Source organism: Pinus tabuliformis, chromosome 6, assembly GCF_031772625.1.
Source record: "Pinus tabuliformis cultivar Carrire ecotype Pingquan chromosome 6, CPIR1, whole genome shotgun sequence".
In the NCBI taxonomy this organism is placed as follows: Eukaryota; Viridiplantae; Streptophyta; class Pinopsida; order Pinales; family Pinaceae; genus Pinus; species Pinus tabuliformis.
Genome location: NC_142292.1, coordinates 1,712,435,575 through 1,712,448,373, shown reverse-complemented (window position 1 = coordinate 1,712,448,373; position 12,799 = coordinate 1,712,435,575). Strand labels below are relative to the sequence as shown.

General features: G+C 39.8%; 1 protein-coding gene and 1 long non-coding RNA gene across 2 annotated transcripts in view; one reads left to right on the top strand and one right to left on the bottom strand.

The window, feature by feature from the left end:
- Positions 1–12,799, top strand: part of LOC149265595 (uncharacterized) — a 181,520-nt gene that overhangs the window by 72,732 nt on the left and 95,989 nt on the right. The gene's annotated exons all lie outside the window — the stretch shown is intronic.
- Positions 10,571–11,230, bottom strand: LOC149265597 (uncharacterized). The gene has a single exon (XM_089405120.1). The coding sequence runs from the start codon at positions 11,228–11,230 to the stop codon at positions 10,571–10,573; it is 660 nt and encodes a 219-aa protein (XP_089261246.1).

The window sequence follows — 12,799 nt, the reverse complement described above, 5'->3', positions numbered from 1 at the left end:
TGAAGGACTCTGGGTTAATTTCTTTAGGGACTAAGGCAAGGAAGGTGGAGTTGGTATTCCCTCCCACTTTGGCTTTCTTTTGAAAGGTTTTTATCATTCTGAGGAGGTTAGATTTTATAACATTCCAACACACCCTGTAAAAATGGATGGTGAAGCCATCTAGCCCCGGAGCTTTATCCGGCTGCATTGACCATATAATTTCCTCTGTCTCTTTTTTGGTGAAGGGTTTCATAAGACCAACATTTACCTCTGCAGTGATAAGAGAGGGAATTTTAGACAAAAAATCAGCAGCCAACTCATCATCGGAAGAATCCTCCTCCTGAAAAAGATTCTTGAAATGGGAAGTGGCTGCCTGATGAATTAAGGCCTGTTCTTTGATGACAACCCCCTCACTGTTTGATATTTCTGAAATATGATTTCGGGAAAGGCGAGCTCTGCATTGTCTATGAAAGAAAGATGTATTTCTGTCTCCAGCTTTGAGCCAGAGGCTGCGAGACTTAAGACACCAATATTCCTCTTCCTGGCGAAAGGAGAGAAAAGAGTTGAACTGGGCAGTTTGTTCTGTGAGCAGCTGATCTTTGGTAATTTCGGTTCCTTCCATGCCTAGCTGAATCTTGGCAAGAGCCTGAACTGTCTTTTGTCTATTGCTCGTAGGGGTGAAGGGAGTTTTTTTTTTGCCCATGATTTTAATGCAGACTTGGTTTGTTTAAGTTTCTACTCCCACACAAAGCTGGGGGATCCTTCAACAGTTTGCAACCAAGCATGGACCACTGTATTCAGGAAGCCCTCTCTTGATACCCAAAGAGGATTGAATCTGAAGGGAATTGGGCCCAGATCCTCCTCTTTCTCTATCAACAACAAGATGGGATTATGATCAGAAGTTAGTTTGGGCAGAATTTTAGAGGAGATTATGTGCTTTCCCTCCATGAAAGAGCTTTGGACAAGAAACCGGTCTAGACGGGCTGCTATATTGGTTGCTATATTGGCTGCACCAACTCTGTTATTGGTCCAAGTATATCGACCTTTCTTGGGTTTATTGTCTAGGAGGTCCCAGGCAAGGATCAGAGACTCCACCGTGCCCAGATAGGGATCTTTATTCCACACTCCTCCTTTCTTCTCATTTGGTGCCATAGTAATGTTGAGATCCCCTGCCAGAATGATATTTGAGGGGGAGTAGATTTCTAGGAAATCTGTTAGCGTATTCCAACAATCCTTCTTTTCCATGAAGTTAACAGGAACATACAAATTAAAGAGGGCTAGAGAGGTCTTACTTGGGAGATGAAGCAGGTCTGTGTAAATCCAATGTTGGGTAGCGAAGGAGCTTTTAAGCTGGAACCTGTCCTCTGACCATAAGGTAGCGAGGCCCCTTGAAGTTCCACGAGCACTGACTGCTTTTCCTGTGTTCTTTTTCCATTTAGTTCTGCTTGTAGATAGAAGAGCATCCTCTTCTATCTTTGTCTCTTGGAGCAGGAGAATGTCTGAGGATTCCATTCTAGTTAGATCTTTGACTACTTCAACTTTTAGTGGGTTTCCCAGACCCCTGCAATTCCAAGAGACAATTTGCATTATTTATTGGAGAGAGGAGGAGCAGACCCTCCCTTTGGGAGACGGGTCCTTGTATTTCTGCCTAACGACATTTCAATTGTGGACTGAGAGCCCTGCATCTTTAATCGCTCTGCTTCTTCCTCTCTGATCTCCTTGCGGGACTTCCTTCCTGCCTTTTTATTGGATTGTTCAAGAGGTTCATCTTCGGAAGAACATGGGCTTTCTATCAGCTTTTTCTTTTTGATCATCTCTGCGTAGGAGGGAGGGGAACTTGTAGCTGCTAGAGCCCCCTGGATTTCTTGATGGATTGCATCTACACACGGGGTTGGTATGGCTTCTGCAAATTGTTCCTGAGGTCCTTCATTTGTTCCATTGTCTATTACCTGCTCCATATGCTGTTGCACCTCTCCTTCTTCTAAATCTGGCTGATATTCTGGGGTATGAAGAGCAGCGAAGGGATTTGAGGAGGTTTTCGCATTTGCTGCCGCTTGGCCTTCTAATAAACTCATCCCAGCAGAGGGGCCTCCGTTCTCTGGATTCCCTCCTTTCTTTTTTGTTCTATAGTTTTGTTTTGTTGTGCCAGTTTTTCTGACTTGTGTCCACTGTTCTCCCTTTTCCTTTTCAGAGTCTTCATCGGTTTTCTTCTTACAGTTTCGAGCGAAGTGACCATAGTCCAATTCCTGAATATGAGACCAACCAGCTATGGTTAGCTTGATCACCTCTGGTAGTCCTATCTCCAGGTCTACTTCAACACATATTCTGGCACATGAATATTGATCTCTCCTTTCAGCCCTGTCTATGTATTTACCTAATTTATTCCCGATTGTTTCCATTGATTCCGAGTTCCAACAGTGAAGGGGCAGATGGGGAAGCCTTACCCAGACTGGAACGACAGAAGGGGTGTCCTGAGCGGGATCAAAGTTCAGAGTCCACTTATTTAGGTAAAGCCCTTGGGGACCCATGAAATAAGGACTGTTTCTGAAGATGAGGTCTCGATCTTCTGCAGATTCAAAAACAAAGACATAATAACCTCTGCCTACTAGATGATTTTGAATACCTTCGGAGACAAGAGGCCTCCAGTTTCGCTGGACCCATCCTTCAATAGCTTTCGAAGAGGGACAGAGACCCGTAAATTGGCCGATGAGTCCTCTTTTTGCTAGATTCAACGCAGTCCTGCACGGTTGGTCTGCTGGCAATTCGACAGTGGGGATGGAGTCTGATTTCTTGACGAACTTCTGTTGATTCGTGTTCAGTTTCCTTTTTCCACTGGAGGCTACCAGTGTTTTAAAGGCTTCGATCTTAGGGGGAAGTGGAGGGGGACCCTCCCCGGCTTCCATGATGGCTGTAGTCAGCAAAAAAAGAGGTAGGACAGGCCGCTCATAAGAGTCTGGCAGGTAAGTAGGTCTCAATAGCAGGAGGTTGCCGAGGGAGGGTTGCAGGGGCAACGGCGGGAAACGCTCACGAGTGGTTCAAACGCCAATCGCTCCAGGGCCGCGCTGTTTTTTCCTAATGTACATGGTTTTAACCTTACCTAAATTTGTTAGTTTAACAACCTTTCATAATTAGTTTTGATAGAGTTTTATTTTTGTTACACATAAAGAATATGGGTTTTCAAACAGGTGCTCTTCTTAGAACTTCCTCTTGACGAGAGCCCATATTTCAGGTAACTATCCTCTTCAGCCCAAGTGGTTCTTCTTTAGTAAAAACCCTCAAGGTTTCTCTTGTACACATTTCTTGTAATTTTCAGTAGAGTGACAACCTAGGGTTGTCTTTGAACCACAACATGCCCTAGTTTAATGCAAGGTCTCAATTAAGACTAGGCTTAGAATCATATGGCCATAGCCAGTCCTTTGGTTAGGTCGAAGATTAAAAAATTTAGACTTTTTTGAGAGATCACATTATCTTTACAAGGGTTTATCCTGTTTTCATAGAAGTTATTTTTATTATTTAAACTCTCAGAGAGTTGGCCTGAGACCTATCTAATGTATACATATGATCTTTTAATTTGTAGAGGGTTGAATAAGTTTTGATAACGGTCTACGACAGGTAAACTACTTCACCAATTTCTAAGTATGGTTGTTATCAAGTTATATTTTCGTTTTGTCAATTTCTTAGTCTTTGTAACTATGCTAATAGAGGATTCCTTTCTCTGTTACAGGTAACCTTGGCACCCTTCAGCACAGTTGCAACTTGTTACAAACTTATCAAAAATACTAACCCATTTCAGATTTATCGCCTACAGGTCAGTCTTGTGCCCTCTGGTTTGCTTGCATGGTTGCTCCACTTTAGCTCACTCGCTTCATCATAATGGACTTTCTTGTGTTACTTGTAGAAAGTCTATTGCTTTCTAACATTTTATTCATAAATATATGCATGCCCATATCTTTTCATAGTTGAGATTGAATTTAGCTTAGGGCCATGATTTGAACTCTATTCATTTCTAATATTCTAGGCCAGTTCGGCCTCACCATTTGTATTTATTAGATTATGGTTACAATATTGTTTTTTTAACTGGTTCTCATACCAGAAAAGGTTGCTACCAACATACCTATGCAAACTGTATTGGACTTTTTCTCATATATATTAAGTCTGTATTTTTCATGTTTTACCTGTAAACCAGAGCTTTAATTTATAAATAGTAACATTGTATTCCATGGTAAATGTTTATCACAGATTGTTCTAGAAAGCTTTACAGAGTAAAACATATTGTTTTCTGATATTTGTAACATAATGTTTACTGCATTGTATATACACAAAATACTTGAATGATTTCAAAAATACTTTAAAAATATGTTTCTATTTTCCTTTTTCATTCGTATGTATAGAAATTCAGAATTCAATAGTTTCCTTTTCTATAAATTTGCAAACTGTAAAAACACTATTACTACACATATCTCAATAATGAAATACTTAGCGTGAAACAACTTCTTAAAAAATACAATTGTCTAGAATATCGACTTGTCAAGTGTTTTGGAAAATAATACTGGAGCTGCAACGCTCCTCCCAACCTTGATTCTTCCACCCAGATGAGATTTGGTTCTCTTTTCCTTTTTGTCTCTTATACCTCCTCACTTCAGTACCATTGTCTTCCTTGTGATTCTACTTGTAGCACTAGACAAAAAACCCCCTTTCCAAGATTTTGTTAACAATTAGTAACTACCTCCTCCCTTGTCCATTATATGGCAGATAGTTACTTTGCTCATTAATGAGCTCCACTCTCCCCAAATCTTAAGACAACACCCTAACTATCTGGGGGAGTTATTGCTCAATTTAGTATTCCATAATTTAATAATCTAATCCTCAGATTAGATGCCTAGGTCTTACATCATACAAGGATAACATATCTAATCATTTGCTTGCATCACATAACTTCTCTCTAGCCATTTGCAACATCAACATTATTTTCCATATTTTTTATTAATAACTTAATAAAAACATATTTACATGAACTAACTATCAACAACAAGATATTTTATGTTACTGATAAACTAGTTTCATTTAAGTCTTAAAATCACATCATCGTTACACTTGACATATACGAATTCACAAATAATACACTGTCAAAGGATATCACAAAAAATCACCAAAAAGAAATGTACAAGCAAATAGGTAATAGTCTACCCAAAAAGCAAAGTTGTGGCATCTCTCAAGTTGAGGAAACCCATATCTCCTCCTTGGAAAAATAAAACCTGAGTTCACAACCTAGAAAGACATGGGTTATAGACCCTTTGTATATAGTAAAGAAGAATCCAAGTAAATGCTATAAATGGAGGGAGATGAACCAAACAAATAGGGTTGAGTACGAACCTATGGAAACCCTACATCTGCGAATGAGTGCACCAAAGAACCAATTTGGTACTCTCACATTCAAGCCATGCGAGCAAGAATTGGCAAGGAGAGTTCCATATTATAACGTACATAAAACCCAGTAAAAGTTGCTATGGAACCCTTAACCCTCATACAAGGTATGGAATCTTGGGGAAACTTGCAAAAACAATAGAGATGGGTTAGACTATGGAGGAATAAGTTAACCAACAAGTAAAAATTATTAGTAAAGTGGAAAAGAGCTAAGAACAATTCTAGCTTACCTACAGAGAAACCCTAGTATGACCATTTGTGTGGCCAGACCAAAAAATTTCAAAGGCATTCTAATTTTGGAGGAGAAATTGATGAAGAAATAACCTTAAGAACAACAATACCAAACCAGAAACCCTCATCGAGGGTTGAGCTGCCAAATCTATGGCATTTTTCACGCAAATGATCTCTCAAGTCTCAAGTGCATCACCATCATCAAAAGTGACCATTAGGTTGATATATAATGTTAAAAGTATTTATATTTTGAAAATATTTGATTAATCCCAACAAACATGTCATTAACCATTGTCCTATGTTGGGACACATTTGATTTGAATGTTGGACATGCAAGAGGGACAAATGCCCTAATTTAGATATGTGCATTATAAGTGTCTTATGCTTGGTCATCACTATTAAGGTTGTTTGACATACTGACACAAGGCATGTGGCCTAAAATGAAAGTGTCTTGTTTTGGGAAATATAAATGAGAACGAACAATTACATTACTAATATTGAAAAACTTAGTAGTGTTATGAATTGAAATTTCATTTTAGATCAATTTAAAGGTAAGCAAGGGTGTTTGCAAGCTAAGTGCTGGACAATTTTAAATGTTAGACTCAAATTGTGGAAAATAGATATTTAATCTTTGGTGCAATTTAAATATAGAGATTTATAATCTAATCATAAGGTGCTCTCCTTTTAGGTTAAGTATCTTGTGTCCTTAGACATTTGAGATTTGAGTGTTAAATACTCTAAAAATAGATGTTCTAATTGGGATATATGTCTCTTGTGTATTGGACACGTACTGGACACTTATACCATATATCTCAACATTTGTCCTGTAACTAGCGTAGATCCATGTTAATTTTGGATCTATCATGCGTTGAAAGGGATTAAATCCTTCGACGTGCAAGTCTTTCCTTTTTTTTTTTAATTTAAAAAAGTTTTCAATGGGTATAATCTTTCTGTGCTTAGGTTAGAGCACAAAAGGAATTTAACATCTCCCTCATATTTAGCCCACCATAGAAATGTTTTAACCATAAGTTTTGGTTTTTGTTTGTTTGTTATTATTATTAAGTTCTATAAAGTTTATATTGAAATATTTTATTTAAAATGGACATTTTCTTAACCATGAGATGTATTCAAACTGTATATAAAGTTAATATAAACATGTTATTTTAATTTATCTTGGGTGGTTGGGCAGAACGGTTGTTATCTTCTCCACCTAGATTCAGTTCCTTGTAAGTGACATGATGATGAGAAATATTGATGTAATGGATATGTGACTATAAATATTGTTTTATTGACCCTTGCTTCCTCCTGGGGCTGAGAGAAAGTATTTTCTAATACAATAAATATATCTAAATTAATAATAAAAATAAAAACACAACTTATATTTTAATTATGTAAAAACATAATTACATAATTAAAGATTTAGGCATATTTCTATCCTTTTATTGATTCTTTCATAATAAAATATTATATCCTTTATCATTTATTTTGGAAAAAAAGAAAATGGTGTTATCTGTATGTAAAAAGATCAATATAAATCTAATTTAGGAAAATTTTAGTTTTTTATGATTTTAGAAGATTATATATATATAAATAAATAAATACAACTATTTTTTATTGAAAACTAATCAAATATAATGACAATGAAACTTTTTCTTAATTCAACAATAAATAATATATATATATATATATATATATATCTATATATATATATATAAAATAAAATAAAATTACTGATACAATTAAAAGTTCATAATTTTAAAAAACCAAAATCCAATATTGAAAATCAAGAAAAGAGGAGGGGCATCGAGCAAAAAGTTTTTGGATGAAGCCCACACCATTAACATTCTTAGCATGTTTACCTTCATCTTCGTCGAGGTATTTAGTTTAAGTTATCACATTTTTTCTTTTAAGAAGATCATTATTATGTCACTGCTTACACAATGACATATACGATCGGTTAAGCTATTAGTTTGTCCATACTAGTGAAAATTTTTGATTTTCTATAGTGAACATTAGCCTTTTCATTGAATTTTTTGCGTGACATCAACGCGCCACCATATCCTTGATTCCGAATTTCGAGGGTGGACATCATCCTGCCATGCACGATAGTTTGGGTTGATCCAATTATATTGTTTGGGTGGAAGGAAGGGCGATTCTTCATACAACTGAGAGTTAACTTGGGCTGCTTTGAGCTCTAGTGGTGTAAATTTCATTTTAAGAGTGTTGGTGGAGAATTTATTATGGTTAATGGATTATCGATTAGCGGATTTAGTTGTTTTCGCTGTTCAAAGGGGCTGCTTTATTTTTTTTTGGTGTTGTGGTGCTCGAGGCTGGATTTCCTGTTTCTGTGCTTGTTGTTTTCGGTGTTCAAAGGGTTTGTTTTATTTTTTTTTGGTGTTGTGGTGCTCATTGAGGTTGGATTTCCTGTTTCTGTGCCTGCGTTTTCTTTGCGGCATAATTGCTCGTTGTCAGGCTTTCATTGTTACCAAGTGAGTTTTTTTTTTTACTTTGATGGATGTGAGCAGTAAACTTTTTCTATGAAACACTGAAGGTGTTTAGTTATGTGGCAACACATAAGATTAACGTTGTATTAAATACTACTATAATGGTAGGGTGTCCCAAATTTCCACAACGCAACGACCATTGGTGCCGAGCTGGAAGACAATTGTGAAGAGGATTTCAGCGCCATAATCTTTGAGACTGGTTACATGATACTACGTTGGCTGAAGGTATGCCTACACAGTGAATTTCTGCTTCTGAATGGTGTTTTTTTAATGCAAAGATCCCTAATTTAAAAATTGGTCACTTAATTTGTAGAATGGGTAGGAGGTTTTTCAGACGACGGGTTTCCATGCAAGCTGTCTCCAGAAAACATGAAGGGAAGGGATGGTCTCTATGTCGTTGGCCTGGGTAGAGATAGTTTGTTGGGATGGTTGATGGATGCTAGATTCATCCTTTTTCTTTCACCAATTTCTTCCTCCGCCTCAGAGACAACCCCTTTGATATTCACTGTTGGGAAAATTGCACAATTGGTGCTCCGAGACCCCAAATGGGCTGAAGAGAATTCCAAGGCAGTAGTTAGCATGTATGAACAAATAACTATTCTGGTGGCGAATGTATGAGAAGGATTTTCCGCTGCAGAGGTGGTATCATTGGTATGGAGGATGGAAGTCGTTATTTACCCGCCTGGAAACAATTTTTTCAAACTGAGCACAAAGGTTGTTCTGCTTTAGGAATGCGCTGAATAGAAGAGTTACAGGTGAGTTTTCAACTTCTTTGTTGTACTAATGCATGGTAAAAACCCTTGAAGTTCAGCTTTAGATGGTCCTTTATTAGTTAATTTCAGGTGTTTGTTTCATTTAATGGCACAAAAATATGCTTGTTTTATTTGAAGGGTTTTCTTTTTTCAGAGAGAAAAAACAGAATAGGTTATATTGAGAGTATATAATGGTCATAAGTACATTGAAGGCTTTACAGAGCCGAGCATACATAGAAGGCAATATGAGCCGAGCATATATTTTGATGAGAATGGTATACATATGAGCAGAGCATATATAATGGAATATAACGATGGGAGCAAGAATCCGCAGCACAGTGTAGAGCTGTATAAACGAATCCGAGTGTGCCAAATAAAATAGAGCTAGAAGAGCTAGATGAGCTCATTGACGGAAATACTGTTCCGGATACCAAAAAAGAGCGTTGCATTGGCATACATTTGAGCAGAGCATATATAATGAAAGAGTCCGCAGCAAAGGACAAGCGGATGACATGAATCCAAGCCAATATGGACAGTGTAGAGCTGTATAAACGGATCCGAATGAGCCCAATAAAATAGAGAGCAGTAGCGAAGAGCTAGATGAGCTGAATGACGGAAATAGAAGAAACAGATCCGGATACCAAAAAAGAACGATGCATTGTTCCGGAATAGATATAGGAATATGATTGGAGCAGAGAGACACAGCCCACCAATTTAATTCGGAGAGGGTAAAGACCCCAGAATAGAAGGTAGAATGGAGGCGAGCGGCAGCTGACAATCTTGGAAAATGCGGCTGTTCCTCCACTTCCAAATGTACCAGCAGGAGGAGATGAAGAGAGCCTGCCAAATGGGGCGTTGAGAGCCCCACCAAGAGAAGGCTTCCTGTACAGAAGAGAAACACATGTGAGGAAAGCCATAGAGCAAAGAAAGATCATACCAGATGGCAGAGGAGGCAGGACAGCGAAAGAACATATGATAGTTCGATTCCAGCTCCGCGAGGCAAAGCTGACATCTGCCTGGTCCAATCCACCCTTTCTTTTGCAGAACATCCCATGAAAGGTTCCTGTTGTTGAAGAGGAGCCAAGAAAAGAGAATGGATTTGAGAGGGCAGGGGGCTTTCCAGAGTTTGATCGGAAAGATAGAGGGAAGAGGAGGCTGGACAGCAATAAGGACAGAGTAGATATTTCGGACAGAAATGGGACGAATGGTGTTATCAGTAGACCAGATGAGTCCATCCTTGGTACCTATTTGTAGGATCCCTCGGCCGGTGAATCTGGCAGTGAAGGTGAGCCAAAGGGGGCGGAGGGTGGGGGGGATGGCTAATTGAAGATCAGATTTCCAGAGTGGTTCGAGAGAGGACCAAGAGTCAATAAGAGTGTTCCAGGTGAAAAGGCCCCTGGAGTGAAAAAAGGAGAGCAAAGGCGGAGGAATCATGGATTCTAGGTTGTATAAGGTGGGGTCTATACCAATGAAGACGCTGGAACCAGAGAAGAAGGTCCATTTTAGATTCTTCAGGAAGAAAGGTTGGACTTTTTTAAAGCCAAGCCAGATAGGGGACCCGGTCCTAATTCCAAGAGAAGACCTTCTGAGCCAAAAAACCAGGTTCCTGCCTTTGAGGTACTTTTGCCTGATTAATGTACTCCACGGGCTGTTCCCGTAAATACCCCTGTGAAGAGATTTTCAAATGAGAGCTTTTCCGAAATGATTCATGTTGAGAAGACTCCAGCCACCTTTTTCTTTTGGTCTGGAAATATGGTCCAGCTTGACAAGATGGATTTTGGACTGGAAGGATCGGCCCCCCCACAAAAAATTGGCTGCAATGGACTTCATTTTCTTGTAAACAGAAGCCGGGAGAAGAAAGAGGTGGCCCCAGTACACTACGAGCTGGGAAAGAACCGCTTGTACCAAGATATATCTGCCACCGAGGGACAGGGAACGCATTTCCCAGGATGAGATCTTGTGGTAAAAACGGTCAACAAGCCAGTCCCAGTCCCGGCAACGATAACCCTTTGCTTTGAGTCGAAACCCCAAATAAGTGAAACCATCCTTAATCTGGGCAAGATTGATCTCAAGGCGGGGGGCAATCCACTGTGCCAGTGCAGGGTTAGTATCATTGTGGTAAAGCACTGTTTTCCCGTAGTTGATCTTAAGGCCAGTGGCATCTTGAAACTTGTTGATTAACAGAAAGAGGCAGATCCAAGTAGGTTTGCACAGCATGGCAAAAATTAGGATATCGTCGACGAAGAGATTGTGGGAGAGCTGGATGTCTCTACAGATCCTGACGGGCTTACATCTACCATCAGCAACAGCAAGGTTGATGTGCGTACTGAGACAATTCATTACCAATATGAAGAGGAGGGGAGAGAGAGGGCAGCCCTAACGAAGCCCTCTCTCAGCTTTGAAGAATGAGGAAGGAATGCCGTTTATAATAACTGAGAATTGGACAGATTCGACGCACGCCATAATCCAGCTGATCGCCATGGGTCTAAGGCCAATTTTCGCCAGGAGAATTCTGAGGAAGCACCAATCCACGCAGTCGAAAGCCTTTTTAAGATCGATTTTAAGAGCAGCGACATCGGTGTTCTTGGAGCAAATGGAGAAGAGGCATTCCTGTGCCATAGCCACTGCGTCCATGATAAGCCTGTCCTTTAGAAATGCATGCTGTTCCCTTGTTATATAAGAGTTTAGAGCTTTCTTCATTCTTTCAGCTATAATTTTGGAAATGATCTTATAAAGCGTGTTGCACAAGGCGATCGGCCTATAGTCCCCCAGAGAAGAAGATTTATCACGTTTTGGAATTAATGCGATAAAGGTGGCGGAGAGAGCCGTGTTAATGCTTCCGGAGTGGCGAGAGGCGTCCACCATGCTCAAAAGATCTTTTTTGAAAAGCTCATAAAAATGGGAGAAAAATTCGACCGGCCAGCCGTCTGGCCCGGGGCTCTTGTCTTTTTTAAAGCTCCTTAAAGTCTCAGATAGCTCCTCCTCCGTGATGGGCCTGTAGAAAGCATCGTTTGCTGCGTCGTCGAACATGAGCGGCAGAGGTTCTACCGCCCAGAGCATATTATTTACATCGCTGTGTCGCCTTTTGTATTGCTCCGTGAAGAATCTAGTGGCTTCTTCTGAAATTTCCTGTTGGGAGAAAAAGCAGTCTCCATTATCGTTCACGATTTTCCATATTGCATTTTTTATCCTGCGGCCATTTGCAAAGTTATGGAAAAATCGAGTGTTCCTGTCCCCGCTCTTTAACCAAATAGCGCGGCTTTTTAACCTCCAGGTTTCTTCGTCTTTTTTAAGTAGAGCCTGTTTCCTTCTTCGTAGGGAGCTGATGAGAATAGCATTGTTGAGCGATCGGCCACTAAGCTGAATAGAAGAAGCAAGGCGATTTATTTGAAGATTGATGTCACGAAGCTCTTGTGAGTCTCTGCGTTTTTTTTCGATTTGCCAAGTCTTTGTTTTTTCCCTGAGCTGTTGAATTTTGTCTCGGAAGGTGAGAAGGAAGGCGTCCCCGGCAAGATTGATATCCCTCCAGCTGGTTTTTATGAACTCATTGAAAGATTCATCATGTAGGTGGATAGCGTTGAACTTGAAGGAATATCCCATTGTGCGGGCGACTGGCCGCCAGTTCAGGAAGATGGGCTTATGGTCGGAAGAGAAATCTCCTCCGGTTTTTGCGGACGGCATTCCCCATTTTTGGATTATACTGGAGTGTAGTATAAAGCGATCGATTCTTTTAGCTATAAAGGCAGCGCCCAGCCTGCCGTTGTCCCAAGTGGGAGACATAATTTCGGGGATGATATCGACGAGGTCCCTTCTTAAAAACTCCCTTCTCATTCTGTCAGCCAAACTGTCAACCGGGCGGCAATGACCCCAGCATTCTTCCGAGCTGAGAGTGAAATTTAGGTCACAAAA